Source organism: Rattus norvegicus, chromosome 20 (genome assembly GCF_021556685.1).
Source record: "Rattus norvegicus strain SHRSP/BbbUtx chromosome 20, alternate assembly SHRSP_T2T, whole genome shotgun sequence".
Lineage (NCBI taxonomy): Eukaryota > Metazoa > Chordata > Mammalia > Rodentia > Muridae > Rattus > Rattus norvegicus.
Genome location: NC_141553.1, coordinates 894,823 through 914,667, shown reverse-complemented (window position 1 = coordinate 914,667; position 19,845 = coordinate 894,823). Strand labels below are relative to the sequence as shown.

Below are 19,845 nucleotides of genomic sequence, written 5' to 3'. Positions count from 1 at the left end.
ATGCCATGAGAAAATGAATCCCTGGACCTGTGAATTCAAACCAATGTGGGCTCCTCAGAAAGATCCTGCATCTATAGGAAAATAAAATACTGTTAAATAATCTAGATAACTATTGTTTCATCTAGTACAATGTTTATATTTGAAAGCCTTTGTCTCCTGCTCTGTTTAACCTCAGTTATAACTTGAATCATTCTAAAATATCCTCATATGATTTCTAAAATATCTCATATACACAACAGAAATATGAGAGAAATCAAAGATCTCACTTATGTTTCTCACAGTTTTCATTGTTTCAAATTCTGTGCTTTGATAGTATTGTCCTTTGAGGTTGGTAAAATGTAAACATATTTATGTTTATTGTTCATATTAAAATTATACTGAATCATTTAAGTTAAATTTTTTTCTGAAAAACAAAACCAGTTCATTTAATATTACTATTTTAACCTGACAAATCCATCCAGCACAAAAGTTAAGAAAGCTGAGTAATATTGACCATTCCTATGTATGTGACAGGAGGCAAGTTTGCACCCTTCCTAAAGCAGGTCTCCCTTGATTCACACAGTCAGCTTGGAGTTAAACAGTTTAATAGAAAAAAAACTTGAGAGTTAGTAACTTGAATAACAGTATTACCATTGAGTTATAAACATATATATATATATATATATATATATATATATATATATATATATATATATATCAAAAAAGACACAGGGACAGAGTAACAATCACATTGAGCTTGTCTACCTTGAGGTTTCTCTGTTGACATCTGAGAGCTGTTGAAGAAGTGGTTTAACAGTTTACAGAGTGTCACATATGCAGGAATGTAACAGGTTAACTTTTCTCATTGACCCATCTTCTAACATGGTCCCTTTTTGTGTGTATATGAATTTTAAAAAGTACTTTATTTTCAGTAAGATGCCCTTCCTACCTTTTTATAATGATAGCCTTGCCTTTTCAAACTAAGTAAGATTGTGAGGTTTTGTTAGAATTTCCATAAAATACTGATCTTTCCTCATCCACATTTGGGAAACTTACTCCCGGATGTCTTGTTGTGCGTGTAGCATTCCAAGCCGATCAACAATTTCTCATACTTTGTTCAGGATTGCAGACTTTTAAGTCGTATTATGTCTCTAGAGAACAATTGTGGTGAGCTGTTTTCTTGTAGAGAGGGGATGGACTTCGAGGTGTAATATCTTCTTAAATGGAAATTTGGACTCAGATCAAGTTACTTCATTTACTCTGACCCCATGTCACCTGGGAAATGGAGTCCCTAAAATTTCCAGACAGCTGTTGAATGGTTCTGTGATCTTGGGGTTTTGTTGTCCCAACTTAGTAGTTTTCAGTCCTTAGGAGACCTGTAAATCTCCAGAAAGCTCATTAGAGCTCAGAAATCTGGGCACTTCCTGAGTGTCTCTTATTCAGTCATTGTAGGCAATATCTCACAGGGCAGCTGCTGGTCTGACTACCTCAGGTAGACAGGCACTGGGTAGCAAAATTGTACATTTCTGTTAGGAATATATATATATATATATATATATATATATATATATACATATATATACATATGTAAACGATAGTAGAAAATAATGTAAGAATGTATACATTTGCATTCCATATTTTATCTTATCAATTATTTTCAAAGAATTCATAATTCATCAGTTAGACTAATGGAGGAAATCTAAATACAGCAAGTATTCCTCTATTTGCAGTTTAGAGTTCATGTTAGGAAATCATCAGTACAGATGGATAATGAGTGAGGCCAAGTCACAGATGATGCCATAGAATAATTAGTTTGCTTCTTTAAAATTGCTTATTCCTTTCTACAGAAAATAAAGCATTACTTTGCTTTGTTTCAAATAGAATCTCTTGACTTCGTACAAGTCACTGCAGAAATGCAAATTAGTGAAATTACAATAGACACAAACAATATAGAATATCTTGGCATTACTAAGTAAGCAAGGGACCTGTTTAACAAGTTCTTGAAGTCTTTGAAGAAAGAAATTGAAGAAGATATCAAAAGATAGAAAGACCTCCCATGCTTATCGAGCAGTAGAATTAACCATAACAGCTGCAGATATACCCATAGGGGCTGCAGCAGTGGTGGGCATGAGACTAAAAGCCAGGGAGAGAAGGAGCCAGTGGTACCAGCGGTGCCAGCGATGTGGCGCTTCATGGTGAGCCCAGTCCATGAGGTGGTGTGAAGTCTGGGTCCTACAGTGCAGAGCCCTTCCTGGGCTCTTTCTGGGTTCAGGAGCAGCGGCCGCCTGTGGAGAAGCATGTCTGAGAGGTGGAAGCTGTGCATCCGGGGGCCCCCACTCCACCATGGAGGGCATGGATATGGACCTGGATCCTGAGCTCGTGCAGCTGCCTGGGCACCACAGACAAGGACGTGCTCATCTCTGAGTTCCAGCGGCTACTTAGCTTCCAGCTGCTGCCTTCTTCCTGGACATGACCAACTGGAACTTGCGAGCAGCAAATGTGCCTAAAATGACTGTGAGAACCCAAATATCAGTCAGTGTGCCCTCCATGTCTTTGGTTGAAGAAGTCACCATAGGCGAAAGAGTCAATATCCCCTGATATCCAGTTCATAAAAACATGGCCAATCCAGAATTCTGGGGCAGAAGCCTGTCTTCCAGGGATGTGTCGTAAATATGTTGAGGGAGACCAGTTTGGACATGTGAACATGGTGATGGTGAGATCACTAGAGCCCCAAGAGATTGTAGATGTCAGCGTCCAGATGTGCAGGCGCAGCAGAGCAGGAATGTACCAGGGACAGTGGTGGATGTGCACTGCTACTGGACTCTACTATGGAGATGTTATCTGGGTGATTCTCATTGTGGAGGTGTGTGGACTTTTAGGAGTAATACAGAGGCTGTCATGTTTTGAAACAGAATTCAACACACAGCCACATCATCACAGGGTAGACGGAAACTTCAACCCATTTGCCTCTCCCCAAAGGAACTGACAATCAGACGAATGCTTAACTGCAGGAGGGGCATAGAGGCGACCGAGAAGAGATCCAGGAAGCCACCTTGGGTTTTGGTGATGACATCCGTCTAATGAGTTGTTAGGCCACTTGGGAAGGAGAAGAAATTTAAATGGGAGAAAATAAGCCATCTTTTAAAACAAAAATTATTTTACCTATCGACAGCATGGCTATCTTAACAAAGCAATCTACAGATTCAATGCAATGCCCACTAAAATTCCAACACAATTCTTTACAGATTTTAAAAGAACAATACTCCACTTCATGTAGTACAACAACAACAACAACAACAATAACAACAAAATCCAGGATAGCTAAAATAATCCTGTACAAGAACTTTTGACCTATCACCATCCCTGATCTCAAGCTCTACTTCAGAGCATAAAACTGCATATTATTAGCATAAAAATAAACAGTATGCCCACACCCGCGGATCCCGGCCCGCAGCAGCTATCTGCTCCCAGACCCAGTGAGAGAGAGACCCAACCGCCTGGTCAGGTGGACACTCCTGAGTCTACAGAGCGGAAGAGGCCACCAACACTGCTCACCCCTGCCCACATCCATGGCCCAAGAGGAAACTGTATATGGCCTCTGGGCTCCCGTGGGGGAGGGCCCAGGAGCGGCAGGACACCTGCCTGAGACACCGCTGGAACCTGAAAGAAACAGACCAGATAAACATTTCTCTGCACCCAAATCCCGTGGGAGGGAGAGCTAAACCTTCAGAGAGGCAGACAAGCCTGGGAAACCAGAAGAGACTGCTCCCTGCACACACATCTCGGACGCCAGAGGAAAAAGCCATAGACCATCTGGAACCCTGGTGCACTGAAGCTCCCGGAAGGGGCAGCACAGGTCTTCCTGGTTACTGCCGCTGCAGAAAGCCCCTGGGCAGCACCCCACGAACGAACTTGAGCCTTGGGACCACAGGTAAGACCAAATTTTCTGCTGCAAGAAAGCTGCCTGGTGAACTCAAGACACAGGCCCACAGGAACAGCTGAAGACCTGTAGAGAGGAAAAACTACACGCCCGAAAGCAGAACACTCTGTCCCCATAACTGAATGAAAGAGAGGAAAACAGGTCTACAGCACTCCTGACACACAGGCTTATAGGACAGTCTAGCCACTGTCAAGAAATAGCAGAACAAAGTAACACTAGAGATAATCTGATGGCGAGAGGCAAGCGCAGGAACCCAAGCAACAGAAACCAAGACTACATGCCATCATCGGAGCCCAATTCTCCCACCAAAACAAACATGGAATATCCAAACACACAAGAAAAGCAAGATCTAGTTTCAAAATCATATTAGATCATGATGCTGGAGGACTTCAAGAAAGACATGAACACACTTAGGGAAACACAGGAAAACATTAATAAACAAGTAGAAGCCTACAGAGAGGAATCGCAAAAATCCCTGAAAGAATTCCAGGAAAACACAATCAAACAGTTGAAGGAATTAAAAATGGAAATAGAAGCAATCAAGAAAGAACACATGGAAACAACCCTGGATATAGAAAACCAAAAGAAGAGACAAGGAGCTGTAGATACAAGCTTCACCAACAGAATACAAGAGATGGAAGAGAGAATATCAGGAGCAGAAGATTCCATAGAAATCATTGACTCAACTGTCAAAGATAATGTAAAGCGGAAAAAGCTACTGGTTTAAAACATACAGGAAATCCAGGACTCAATGAGAAGATCAAACCTAAGGATAATAGGTATAGAAGAGAGTGAAGACTCCCAGCTCAAAGGACCAGTAAATATCTTCAACAAAATCATAGAAGAAAACTTCCCTAACCTAAAAAAAGAGATACCCATAGACATACAAGAAGCCTACAGAACTCCAAATAGATTGGACCAGAAAAGAAACACCTCCCGTCACATAATTGTCAAAACACCAAACGCACAAAATAAAGAAAGAATATTAAAAGCAGTAAGGGAAAAAGGTCAAGTAACATATAAAGGGAGACCTATCAGAATCACACCAGACTTCTCGCCAGAAACTATGAAGGCCAGAAGATCCTGGACTGATGTCATACAGACCCTAAGAGAACACAAATGCCAGCCCAGGTTACTGTATCCAGCAAAACTCTCAATTAACATTGATGGAGAAACCAAGATATTCCATGACAAAACCAAATTTACACAATATCTTTCTACAAATCCAGCACTACAAAGGATAATGAATGGTAAAGCCCAACATAAGGAGGCAAGCTATACCCTAGAAGAAGCAAGAAACTAATCGTCTTGGCAACAAAACAAAGAGAATGAAAGCACACAAACATAACCTCACATCCAAATATGAATATAAAGGGAAACAATAATCACTATTCCTTAATATCTCTCAATATCAATGGCCTCAACTCCCCAATAAAAAGACATAGATTAACAAACTGGATACGCAACGAGGACCCTGCATTCTGCTGCCTACAGGAAACACACCTCAGAGACAAAGACAGACACTACCTCAGAGTGAAAGGCTGGAAAACAACTTTCCAAGCAAATGGTCAGAAGAAGCAAGCTGAAGTAGCCATTCTAATATCAAATAAAATCAATTTCCAACTAAAAGTCATCAAAAAAGATAAGGAAGGACACTTCATATTCATCAAAGGAAAAATCCACCAAGATGAACTCTCAATCCTAAATATCTATGCCCCAAATACAAGGGCACCTACATACGTAAAAGAAACCTTACTAAAGCTCAAAACACACATTGCACCTCACACAATAATAGTGGGAGATTTCAACACCCCACTCTCATCAATGGACAGATCATGGAAACAGAAATTAAACAGTGATGTCGACAGACTAAGAGAAGTCATGAGCCAAATGGACTTAACGGATATTTATAGAACATTCTATCCTAAAGCAAAAGGATATACCTTCTTCTCAGCTCCTCATGGTACTTTCTCCAAAATTGACCATATAATTGGTCAAAAAACGGGCCTCAACAGGTACAGAATGATAGAAATAATCCCATGCGTGCTATCGGACCACCACGGCCTAAAACTGGTCTTCAATAACAATAAGGGAAGAATGCCCACATATACGTGGAAATTGAACAATGCTCTACTCAATGATAACCTGGTCAAGGAAGAAATAAAGAAAGAAATTAAAAACTTTTTAGAATTTAATGAAAATGAAGGTACAACATACCCAAACTTATGGGACACAATGAAAGCTGTGCTAAGAGGAAAACTCATAGCGCTGAGTGCCTGCAGAAAGAAACAGGAAAGAGCATATGTCAGCAGCTTGACAACACACCTAAAAGCTCTAGAACAAAAAGAAGCAAATACACCCAGGAGGAGTAAAAGGCAGGAAATAATCAAACTCAGAGCTGAAATCAACCAAGTAGAAACAAAAAGGACCATAGAAAGAATCAACAGAACCAAAAGTTGGTTCTTTGAGAAAATCAACAAGATAGATAAACCCTTAGCCAGACTAACGAGAGGACACAGAGAGTGCGTCCAAATTAACAAAATCAGAAATGAAAAGGGAGACATAACTACAGATTCAGAGGAAATTAAAAAAATCATCAGATCTTACTATAAAAACCTATATTCAGCCAAGCAACCAGAGCTTCCAGGGACTAAGCCACTACCTAAAGACTATACATGGACTGACCCTGGACTCTGACCCCATAGGTAGCAATGAATATCCTAGTAAGAGCACCAGTGGAAGGGGAAGCCCTGGGTCCTGCTAAGACTGAACCCCTAGTGAACTAGTCTATGGGGGGAGGGTGGCAATGGGGGGAGGGTTGGGAGGGGAACACCCATAAGGAATGGGAGGGGGGAGGGGGATGTTTGCCCGGAAACCGGGAAAGGGAATAACACTCGAAATGTATATAAGACATACTCAAGTTAAAAAAAAAAAACCTATATTCAACAAAATTTGAAAATCTTCAGGAAATGGACAATTTCCTAGACAGATACCAGGTATCGAAGTTAAATCAGGAACAGATAAACCAGTTAAACAACCCCATAACTCCTAAGGAAATAGAAGCAGTCATTAAAGGTCTCCCAACCAAAAAGAGCCCAGGTCCAGATGGGTTTAGTGCAGAATTCTATCAAACCTTCATAGAAGACCTCATACCAATATTATCCAAACTATTCCACAAAATTGAAACAGATGGAGCCCTACCGAATTCCTTCTACGAAGCCACAATTACTCTTATACCTAAACCACACAAAGACACAACAAAGAAAGAGAACTTCAGACCAACTTCCCTTATGAATATCGACGCAAAAATACTCAATAAAATTCTGGCAAACCGAATTCAAGAGCACATCAAAACAATCATCCACCATGATCAAGTAGGCTTCATCCCAGGCATGCAGGGATGGTTTAATATACGGAAAACCATCAACGTGATCCATTATATAAACAAACTGAAAGAACAGAACCACATAATCATTTCATTAGATGCTGAGAAAGCATTTGACAAAATTCAACACCCCTTCATGATAAAAGTCCTGGAAAGAATAGGAATTCAAGGCCCATACCTAAACATAGTAAAAGCCATATACAGCAAACAAGTTGCTAACATTAAACTAAATGGAGAGAAACTTGAAGCAATCCCACTAAAATCAGGGACTAGACAAGGCTGCCCACTCTCTCCCTACTTATTCAATATAGTTCTTGAAGTTCTAGCCAGAGCAATCAGACAACAAAAGGAGATCAAAGGGATACAGATCGGAAAAGAAGAGGTCAAAATATCACTATTTGCAGATGACATGATAGTATATTTAAGTGATCCCAAAAGTTCCACCAGAGAACTACTAAAGCTGATAAACAACTTCAGCAAAGTGGCTGGGTATAAAATTAACTCAAATAAATCAGTTGCCTTCCTCTATACAAAAGAGAAACAAGCCGAGAAAGAAATTAGGGAAACGACACCCTTCATAATAGACCCAAATAATATAAAGTACCTCGGTGTGACTTTAACCAAGCAAGTAAAAGATCTGTACAATAAGAACTTCAAGCCACTGAGGAAAGAAATTGAAGAAGACCTCAGAAGATGGAAAGATCTCCCATGCTCATGGATTGGCAGGATTAATATAGTAAAAATGGCCATTTTACCAAAAGCAATCTACAGATTCAATGCAATCCCCATCAAAATACCAATCCAATTCTTCAAAGAGTTAGACAGAACAATTTGCAAATTCATCTGGAATAACAAAAAACCCAGGATAGCTAAAGCTATTCTCAACAATAAAAGGACTTCAGGGGGAATCACTATCCCTGAACTCAAGCAGTATTACAGAGCAATAGTGATAAAAACTGCATGGTATTGGTACAGAGACAGACAGATAGACCAATGGAATAGAATTGAAGACCCAGAAATGAACCCACACACTTATGGTCACTTAATTTTTGACAAAGGAGCCAAAACCATCCAATGGAAAAAAGATAGCATTTTTAGCAAATGGTGCTGGTTCAACAGGAGAGCAACATGTAGAAGAATGCAGATCAATCCATGCTTATCACCCTGTACAAAGCTTAAGTCCAAGTGGATCAAGGACCTCCACATCAAACCAGACACACTCAAACTAATAGAAGAAAAACTAGGGAAACATCTGGAACACATGGGCACTGGAAAAAATTTCCTGAACAAAACACCAATGGCTTATGCTTTAAGATCAAGAATCGACAAATGGGATCTCATAAAACTGCAAAGCTTCTGTAAGGCAAAGGACACTGTGGTTAGGACAAAACGGCAACCAACAGATTGGGAAAAGATCTTTACCAATCCTACAACAGATAGAGGCCTTATATCCAAAATATACAAAGAACTCAAGAAGTTAGACCGCAAGGAAACAAATAACCCTATTAAAAAATGGGGTTCAGAGCTAAACAAAGAATTCACAGCTGAGGAATGCCGAATGGCTGAGAAACACCTAAAGAAATGTTCAACATCTTTAGTCATAAGGGAAATGCAAATCAAAACAACCCTGAGATTTCACCTCACACCAGTGCGATTGGCTAAGATCAAAAACTCAGGTGACAGCAGATGCTGGCGAGGATGTGGAGAAAGAGGAACACTCCTTCATTGTTGGTGGGATTGCAGACTGGTAAAACCATTCTGGAAATCAGTCTGGAGGTTCCTCAGAAAATTGGACATTGAACTACCTGAGGATCCAGCTATACCTCTCTTGGGCATATACCCAAAAGATGCCTCAACATATAAAAGAGACACATGCTCCACTATGTTCATCGCAGCCTTATTTATAATAGCCAGAAAATGGAAAGAACCCAGATGCCCTTCAACAGAGGAATGGATACAGAAAATGTGGTACATCTACACAATGGAATATTACTCAGCTATCAAAAACAACGAGTTTATGAAATTCGTAGGCAAATGGTTGGAACTGGAAAATATCATCCTGAGTGAGCTAACCCAATCACAGAAAGACATACATGGTATGCACTCATTGATAAGTGGCTATTAGCCCAAATGCTTGAATTACCCTAGATGCCTAGAACAAACGAAACTCAAAACGGATGATCAAAATGTGAATGCTTCACTCCTTCTTTAAATGAGGAAAAAGAATACCCTTGGCAGGGAAGGGAGAGGCAAAGATTAAAACAGAGACTGAAGGAACACCCATTCAGAGCCTGCCCCACATGTGGCCCATACATATACAGCCACCCAATTAGACAAGATGGATGAAGCAAAGAAGTGCAGACCGACAGGAGCCGGATGTAGATCGCTCCTGAGAGACACAGCCAGAATACAGCAAATACAGAGGCGAATGCCAGCAGCAAACCACTGAACTGAGAATAGGTCCTCTATTGAAGGAATCAGAGAATGAACTGGAAGAGCTTGAAGGGGCTCGAGACCCCAAAAGTACAACAATGCCAAGCAACCAGAGCTTCCAGGGAGTAAGCCACTACCTAAAGACTATACATGGACTGACCCTGGACTCTGACCCCATAGGTAGCAATGAATATCCTAGTAAGAGCACCAGTGGAAGGGGAAGCCCTGGGTCCTGCTAAGACTGAACCCCCAGTGAACTAGTCTATGGGGGGAGGGCGGCAATGGGGGGAGGGTTGGGAGGGGAACACCCATAAGGAAGGGGAGGGGGGAGGGGGATGTTTGCCCGGAAACCGGGAAAGGGAATAACACTCGAAATGTATATAAGAAATACTCAAGTTAATAAAAAAAAATAAAAAAAATAAACAGTATGGTCAGTGCAATCAAATCGAAGATCCAGATGTAAATCTATTCACCTGGATTTTGATAAAGAAATCAGAAATGTGCAATGGAAAAGGGCATCTTCAACAAATAGAATTGGTGTAACTGGATGTGAGCTAGTAGAAGAATGCAAATAAATTCATGTCTATTACTCTGCACAAAACTCAAGTCCAGATGTATCAAAGCCTGCAACATGCAATCAGATATATTGAATTTAATAGAAGAGAATGTAGGAAAGAGCCATGAACTCATTGGTACAGGTGACAACTTTCTAAATAGAACACCAACAGCTCAGGGACTAAGATCAACAATTAAGAAATGGGACCTCAAGAGTATTCACACTTCTGAGGGTCCAGCTCTCTCCCCCATGGAATTTGGGTGCAGGGAGCTGTTTGGCTGGTTCTGTTCGGTCCTGGGCACAGACCAGAAATGAGGGTAACCGGCAGCTGTCTGTTCCTATATCCCTAGCAATTGCACTAAAATCAGGGACTAGACAAGGCTGTCACTCTCTCACTACTTATCCAATATAGTACTCAAAGTCCTAGCCAGAGCAATCAGACAGTGAAAGGAGGTCAAAGCAATACAAATTAGAAGGGAAGAAATCAAAATATCACTATTTGCAGATGACGTGATAGTGTACTTAAACGATCCCTAAAGTTCCAATAGAGAACTGCTTAACCTGATGAACAACTTCAGCAAAGTGTAGGGGTATAAAATTAACTCAAACAAAGCAGTAGCCTTCCTCTACTCAAATGATAAACAGGCTGAGAAAGAAATTAAGGAAATGACACCCTTCACAATAGTCCCAAATAATATAAAATATCTTGGTGTGACTTTAACCAAGCAAGTGAAAGATCTGTATGACAAGAACTTCAAATCTCTGAAGAAAGAAATTAAGGAAGATCTCAGAAGATAGAAAGATCTTCCATGCTCATGGATTGGCAGGATTAATACAGTAAAGATGGCTGTTTTGCCAAAAGCTATGTACACATTCAATGCACTCCCCAACAAAATACCTACTCAATTCTTTATAGGGACAAAAGGAGCAATTTGAAAATTCATTTGGAATAACAAAAAAACAAGGATAGCGAAAACTATACTCAACAGTAACAGAACTTCTGGGGGAATTACCATCCCTGACTTCAAGCAGTTATACAGAGCAATAGTCATAAAATCTGTAGGGTATTGATACAGAGACAGGCAGATAGATCAGTGGAACAGAATTAAAGGCCCAGAAATGAACCCACACACCTATGGTTACTTGATCTTTGACAAAGGAACTAAAACTTTCCAGTGGAAGAAAGATAGTGTTTTCAACAAATGGTGCAGGTTAAATTGGAGGTCAGCATGTAGAAGAATGCAAATTGATCCATTCTTATCACCATGTACACGGCTTGAGTCCAATTGCATCAGGACCGCCACATCAAACCAGATACACTCAAACTTATAGAAGAAAGAGTGGGGAAGAATCTCAAACACGTTGGCACTAGGGAAAATTTCCTGAACAAAACACCTATGGCTTATGCTGTAAGGTCAAGAATCAACAAATAGGACCTCATAAAACTACAAAGCTTCTGTTAAGCAAAGGACACTGTCATTGTGACCATAGGGCAACCAACAGATTGGGAAAAGATCTTTACCAATCCTACACCATATGGAGGGCTAATATCTAAAATATACAAAGAACTCAAGAAGGTAGACTCCAGAGATCTAAATAACCCTATTAAAAATGGGGTACAGAGCTTATCAAAGCATTCTCAGCTGAGGAATATTGGATGGCTCATAAGCACCTTAAAAAATGTTCAACATCCTTAGTCATCAGGAAAATGCAAATCAAAACAACCCTAATACTCCACCTCACACTCGTCAGAATGGCTAAGATAAAAACTCAGGTGACAGCAGATGCTGACAAGGATGTGGTGAAAGAGGAAAACTCCTGCATTGTTACGGGGATTACAAACTGGTACAAACACACTGAAAATCAGTCTGGAAGTTCCTCCGAAAACTGGACATTCCACTACCTGAGGAACCAGCTATTCCTCTCCTGGGTATATACTCAAAAGATGCTCCAACATACAACAAAGACACATGCTCAACATGTTCATAGCAGCCTTATTCATAATAGCCAGAAGCTGGAAAGAACCCAGATGCCCTTCAACAGAGGAATGGATTCAAAAAATGTGGTACATCTACACAGTGGAATACTACTCAGCTATCAAAAACAACGTCTTCATGTAATTCATAGGTAAATGGAATGAACTAGAAATTATCATCCTGAGTGAGGTTACACAATCACAGAAAACACACTTGGTATGCATTCATTGATAAGTGGATATTAGCCAAAAAGCTCACATTACCCAAGATGCAATCCACAGGCCACAGGAAGCTCAAGAAGTAGGATGACTTATATGCGGATACTCCCACCCCTTTTTAAAAGGGGTAAAAATATCCATAGGAGGGGAAATGGAAGCAAAGTTCAGAGGAGCAACTCAAAGAACAGCCATTCACAGCCTGCCCCATGTGTAGCCCATACATATCTATACAGCCACCAAAACTAGGTAAGAACGATGAAGCTAAAAAATGCATGCTGAAAGGGACTTGACATAGATCTGTCCTGAGAGACAGATTTAGAGCATGCCCAATACAGAGGTCAATGCTAGCAGCAAACCACCAAACTGAGAACAGGAGGACACCCTTGTGGAGAATTAGAGGAAGCATTGAAAGAGTTGGAGGAGCTTGCAACCCCTAAAAACAATAATGCCAGCCAATCAGAGTTTCCAGGGACTTTGGTGTTTTACCATTACCGAAAGATTATACATGGACTGTCCCAGGGCTCCAACTGCATATGTAGTAGGGAATAGCCTTGTTGGGGCACCAGTGGAAGGGGAAGCCCTTGGTCCTGCCAAAGTTGAACCCCCAGTGTACGGGAATATGGGGGGGAGTAAGGGGAATATATGGAGGGAATACTCATGTGGGGGAGGGGAGGGGAGGAGATGAGGGCTTATTGACAGGAAACAGGGAAGGAGAATAACATTTGAAATGTAAATAAAGAAATATATTTAATAAAAATTTTTTATAAAAGGGTTGAATATTTTGTACACTTTGATCCAATAAATTTATTCTATAGAATTGTAATGACAAAGCTTGATAACTTACAAATGCATGTCAAATTTCTTAACAGTAATTAAGTATTACAGATATTTTAAATAGGAAAACTAAAGGAGTATATATAGATACATTTTAATATAAATTGAAAACTGTAGTCAAGGAAAATCTAACTATGCAAATTTATCTACTGATATCATACACATTTATGTCAATATGTATAGTAATAGACAAAAATAATTTTAAAATAAAAATTTAAAATAAATTTTTGACTTAAAATTATACCTTGGTGGGGGACCTAGGGCTATTAGTATTACTTTTCTGTTATTATTTTTGTGATATTGCCTCTGCAAAAGTGGTAAGAACACTACTGAGATTGTAATATTGTCTACATGTGTATGTTTTAGGAGTAAAAAGCAATGAATCTATATTACAAGGCTTTTAAATTTTTTCTTAATTTGAAGGAACAACACGTTTAATACTAAAATGCAAAGAAATCAGACACTGTACGTACATCCATAAAGACATGGTCATATAACGTAGTTTATCTACAGAAAATGAAAACAAAACATTCATTAACATTAGAGTTTGAAGAAACCCCAATGACTAAAATCATTCACATGTTTAATTAAACAACCAGAAACAACAGGGCAAAATAATTCTACACAGCAAATTTTCTACTAAAGAGTAACTTCCTTACAACACTCTTTATGGTCTCATTTCTCAGACTGTAAATAAGAGGGTTGAGAGTTGGAGGTAGTACTGTGTAAAAGACGGAGAATAAGAACTCTAAAGCATATGGAGAGTCTGAGGTAGGGTTTAGATATGCACAGAAGCCTGTAGAAAGAAACAATGAGACAACAAAAAGGTGGGGCAGGCAAGTAGAGAAGACCTTAGACCTGCTGTCAGCAGAGGGCATCCTGAGAACTGTGGAGAATATGTGGACATAGGAGATGACAATCCCAATAAAGCAGGCAAAGGCCATTGCCGACAGGAAATCAGCCACTCCCATTATTACAAGGTGATCATTAGAGCAGGAGAGCTTCAGCAACTGGGGGACATCACAGAAGAACTGGTGAATTATTTTGTCCCCACAGAATCTGATGGAGAGTGCACTTACTGTGTATAATGTCCCTGAGATGCTTCCACTGAGCCACACAGCTGCCACAGCCCAAGTGCACTTTCTGGGACCCATGATGACTTCATAGTGCAGTGGGAGGCAGATGGCCACATAGCGGTCATAAGACATTACTGTGAGAATGGCCATCTCACTCCAGGCCAAAGCTGTGAAGAAAAAAACCTGCAGCATGCACTGTCCATATGAAATGTAGCCACTACGTGCCAGGGAACTGTCAACATACTGAGGAACTGTGACAGAGAGGGATGAGAGGTCCAGAATGGAAAGGTGCTTCAGAAAGTAATACATTGGAGACTGGAGCTGTGGGTCCAGTGTTGTGATGGTGATAATGATGAAGTTACCTGCTGAGCCCAATAGGTATGTCACCAAGAAGAGCAAAGCCTGTAAGATCTGCAGCTCATGGTTGTCAGAGAACCCCATGAGGAGAAATCCACTCATTGTGGTTATATTTTTCACAATCATTTTGATAACAGAATTTGTGGTAGGAGCTGGAAAACAAAATCATATATTAAATGCAGTAGAAACACCCTGAGGCATTATTTGTTCGTCAATATTTATTTCAATAATTACTCTATATACTCTTTATCATCTATTTATATAGCTATCTGAATATGTCATCTGCCTATGTATTTATCTATCATCTATCGATACTCTACTTGTTGGGAAATTTAAGCGAGAGCACAACTTTCTATTCTCTACAGATCTCCCATTATTCACTCATAAAGCAGTAGTTACAGGTGTATACATGTGATCCATCACTAGTTCTCTCAAGGAATGCAATTGTATTGGCCCCATGTAAAAGCACTATTCCACTGCCATGGTTGAAACACACTGGTTTTCTTTAAGTCATCAGTGAACAGGCAGTGATGTACTATGGATGAGAACATAGTATTGAATACCACTGTAGCAAATGAAATACACATTTATAAGAAATATGCCAGGAATTAAAATATGTTTGAGTGTCCACTGGAAAGATTTATTCTCTCTTAGCAAACAATACTGCTGTTACTGCAAGAGGTTATTGAAAACTGTAGAGTCAAGTGTAAAGATGATCATTTTTTTGCTCTCAAATTTCCATGCTGGTATTATTGAGAGAGAGAAAAAATGCTTGTGCTAGAGTAATATTTACATCCCACCTTCAATGTAGATACTCTATTCATTTTAATGATTTTTTAGAGGTCAAATAGTTTCTCTTTGCATTTTATTTTTATTTCACTGCAGCCTATACTATTAACCTCGGGTGTAGCCATCAAACAGTTATTAGCACTTACCACAAACCATAGACAATTGCAAAGACAGATGGTGATTTCTTGAGGTAGTTTAAGGTGTGGAGGAAAATATCCAATATCCAAAAAGAGACTAGAAATTTAAAGTCATTTATGTTTCAGATAGAAGTCATGTTTTAGTTCATTGTCCTTTGTTTTGATGTTTGAGAGATTAAAAATAAATCATCATTCTTCCCTTGCAAGATGCATGTTGGTGTTGAATGGCTGATGAGAATTTAATGGAGGCTTAGCTTCCTGCATTTTTTTTAATCCATTAGTGTTTCATTGCATAGAGTTTTATGCAACAAAAGAAAATATGCTGTCAGTCTTTTGAAGTCTTAAATCCTGTGAAATATCATCAGATAATTTTTGTGCCTATCTAAAAATTGTGTGCTTAAAAATGGAATCACAGAATAAAATGTGAGGACATCCTTTTTAACCTGGAGACATTTTCCATTATGTGGCATCTGTCGTGTGTCATCCTATCTCCCTGTACTGCACTCCACCACCCTCAGATCTCTTTTGCAAGCATGAACTTGATAGCAAATAACTCCAAACCTAGACCCAATTACATTGCAGGATGTTGTGATTTGATTGTAATTAATGTGGTCTTAGATACAACTATGCCATGAGAAAATGAATCCCTGGACCTGTGAATTCAAACCAATGTGGGCTCCTCAGAAAGATCCTGCATCTATAGGAAAATAAAATACTGTTAAATAATCTAGATAACTATTGTTTCATCTAGTACAATGTTTATATTTGAAAGCCTTTGTCTCCTGCTCTGTTTAACCTCAGTTATAACTTGAATCATTCTAAAATATCCTCATATGATTTCTAAAATATCTCATATACACAACAGAAATATGAGAGAAATCAAAGATCTCACTTATGTTTCTCACAGTTTTCATTGTTTCAAATTCTGTGCTTTGATAGTATTGTCCTTTGAGGTTGGTAAAATGTAAACATATTTATGTTTATTGTTCATATTAAAATTATACTGAATCATTTAAGTTAAATTTTTTTCTGAAAAACAAAACCAGTTCATTTAATATTACTATTTTAACCTAACAAATCCATCCAGCACAAAAGTTAAGAAAGCTGAGTAATATTGACCATTCCTATGTATGTGACAGGAGGCAAGTTTGCACCCTTCCTAAAGCAGGTCTCCCTTGATTCACACAGTCAGCTTGGAGTTAAACAGTTTAATAGAAAAAAAACTTGAGAGTTAGTAACTTGAATAACAGTATTACCATTGAGTTATAAACATATATATATATATATATATATATATATATATATATATATATCAAAAAAGACACAGGGACAGAGTAACAATCACATTGAGCTTGTCTACCTTGAGGTTTCTCTGTTGACATCTGAGAGCTGTTGAAGAAGTGGTTTAACAGTTTACAGAAGTGTCACATATGCAGGAATGTAACAGGTTAACTTTTCTCATTGACCCATCTTCTCACGTGGTCCCTTTTTGTGTGTATATGAATTTTAAAAAGTACTTTATTTTCAGTAAGATGCCCTTCCTACCTTTTTATAATGATAGCCTTGCTTTTTCAAACTAAGTAACATTGTGAGGTTTTGTTAGAATTTCCATAAAATACTGATCTTTCCTCATCCACATTTGGGAAACTTACTCCAGGATGTCTTGTTGTGCGTGTAGCATTCCAAGCCGATCACAATTTCTCATATTTTGTCCAGGATTACAGACTTTTAAATCGTATTATGTCTCTAGAGAACAATTGTGGTGAGCTGTTTTCTTGTAGAGAGGGGATGGATTGGAGGTGTAATCTCTTCTTAAATGGAAATTTGGACTCAGACCAAGTTACTTCATTTACTCTAACCCCATGTCACCTGGGAAATGGAGTCCCTAAAATTTCCAGACAGCTGTTGAATGGTTCTCTGACGTTGGGGTTTTGTTGTCCCAACTTAGTAGTTTTCAGTCCTTAGGAGACCTGTAAATCTCCAGAAAGCTCATTAGAGCTCAGAAATCTGGGCACTTCCTGAGTGTCTCTGATTCAGTCATTGTAGGCAATATCTCACAGGGCAGCTGCTGGTCTGACTACCTCAGGTAGACAGCTACTATGTAGCAAAATTGTACATTTCTGATAGGAATATATACATACATATGTAAACGATATTAGAAAATAATGTAAGAATGTATACATTTGCATTCCATATTTTATCTTATCAATTATTTTCAAAGAATTCATAATTCATCAGTTAGACTCTTGGAGGAAATCAAAATACAGCAAATATTCCTCTATTTGCAGTTTAGAGTTCACCTTAGGATATCATCAGTACAGATGGATAATGAGTGAGGCCAAGTCACAGAAGATGCCATAGTATAATTAGTTTGCTTCTTTAAAATTGCTTATTCCTTTCTACAGAAAACAAAGCATTACTTTGCTTTGATTCAAATAGAATCTCTTGACTTCATACGAGTCACTACAGAAATACAAATTAGTGAAATTACAATAGACACAAACATTATAGAATGTCTTGGCATTACTAACTAAGCAAGTGATCTGTATAACAAGTTCTTGAAATCTTTGAAGAAAGAAATTGAAGAAGATATCAAAAGATAGAAAGACCTCCCATGCTTATCGAGCAGTAGAATTAATCATACCAGCTGCAGATATACCCATAGGGGCTGCAGCAGTGGTGGGCATGAGCTTAAAAGCCAGGGAGAGAAGGAGCCAGTGGTACCAGAGGTGCCAGCGATGTGGCGCTTCATGGCGAGCCCAGTCCATGAGGTGGTGAGAAGTCTGGGTCCTACAGTGCAGAGCCCTTCCTGGGCTCTTTCTGGGTTCAGGAGCAGCGGCCACCTGTGGAGAAGCATGTTTGAGAGGTGGAAGCTGTGCATCCGGGGGCCCCCACTCCACAATGGAGGGCATGGATATGGACCTGGATCCTGAGCTCGTGCAGCTGCCTGGGCACAAGACAAGGACGTGCTCATCTCTGAGTTCCAGCGGCTACTTAGCTTCCAGCTGCTGCCTTCTTCCTGGACATGACCAACTGGAACTTGCGAGCAGCTAATGCGCCTAAAATGACTTTGAGATCCCAAATATCAATCAGTGTACCCTACATGTCTTTTGTTGAAGATGTCACCATAGGAGAAAGAGAGTCAATATCCCCCGATATCCAGTACATAAAAACACGGCCAATCCAGAATTCTGGGGCAGAAGCCTGTCTTCCAGGGATTTGTCGTAAATATGTTGAGGGAGACCAGTTTGGACATGTGAACATGGTGATGGTGAGATCACTAGAGCCCCAAGAGATTGCAGATGTCAGCGTCCAGATGTGCAGGCGCAGCAGAGCAGGAATGTACCAGGGACAGTGGTGGATGTGCACTGCTACTGGACTCTACTATGGACATGTCATCTGGGTGATTCTCATTGTGGAGGTTGGTGAACTTTTAGGAGTAATACAGAGGCTGTCATCTTTTGAAACAGAATTCAACACACAGTCACACCATCACAAGGTAGACGGAAACTTCAACCCATTTGCACTCCCCAAAGGAACTGACAATCAGATGAATGCTGAACTGCTGGAGGGGCATAGAGGCGACCGAGAAGAGATCCAGGAAGCCACCTTGGGTTTTGGTGATGACATCCGTCTAATGAGTTGTTAGGCCACTTGGGAAGGGGAAGAAATTTAAATGGGAGAAAATAAGCCATCTTTTAAAACAAAAATTATTTTACCTACCGACAGCATGGCTATCTTAACAAAGCAATCTACAGATTCAATGCAATGCCCACTAAAATTCCAACAGATTTAAATTCTTTACAGATTTTAAAAGAACAATACTCCACTTCATGTAGTAAAACAACAACAACAACAACAAAAACAACAACAACAACAACAAAATCCAGGATAGCTAAAATAATCCTGTACAAGAACTTTTGGACCTATCACCATCCCTGATCTCAATCTCTACTTCAGAGCATAAAACTGCATATTATTAGCATAAAAACAAGCAGTATGGTCAGTGCAATCAAATCGATTATCCAGATGTAAATCTATTCACCTGGATTTTGATAAAGAAGCCAGAAATGCGCAATGGAAAAGGGCATCTTCAACAAATAGAATTGGTGTAACTGGATGTGAGCTAGTAGAAGAATGCAAATAAATTCATGTCTATTACTCT

At 39.4% G+C, this 19,845-nt stretch overlaps 1 protein-coding gene and 2 pseudogenes across 1 annotated transcript; 2 read left to right on the top strand and 1 right to left on the bottom strand.

Annotated features, from left to right (window-relative positions):
- The first annotated feature begins 2,322 nt into the window (after positions 1 to 2,322).
- On the top strand, positions 2,323 to 3,001 carry LOC147998422 (protein ILRUN pseudogene; annotated as a pseudogene).
- Positions 3,002 to 13,941: 10,940 nt separating this feature from the next.
- On the bottom strand, positions 13,942 to 14,929 carry LOC147998421 (olfactory receptor 14J1-like). Its single transcript, XM_087598787.1, has one exon. It carries the CDS (start codon positions 14,878 to 14,880, stop codon positions 13,942 to 13,944), a length of 939 nt encoding a protein of 312 aa, XP_087454913.1. The 5' UTR covers positions 14,881 to 14,929.
- Positions 14,930 to 18,581: 3,652 nt separating this feature from the next.
- On the top strand, positions 18,582 to 19,329 carry LOC147998420 (protein ILRUN pseudogene; annotated as a pseudogene).
- The last annotated feature ends 516 nt before the right edge of the window (positions 19,330 to 19,845 follow it).

What these genes read in the sequence shown, in the direction of transcription:
- LOC147998421 (XM_087598787.1), bottom strand. Translation starts at nt 14,880, where the DNA reads ATGATTGTGAAAAATATAACCACAATGAGTGGATTTCTCCTCATGGGG.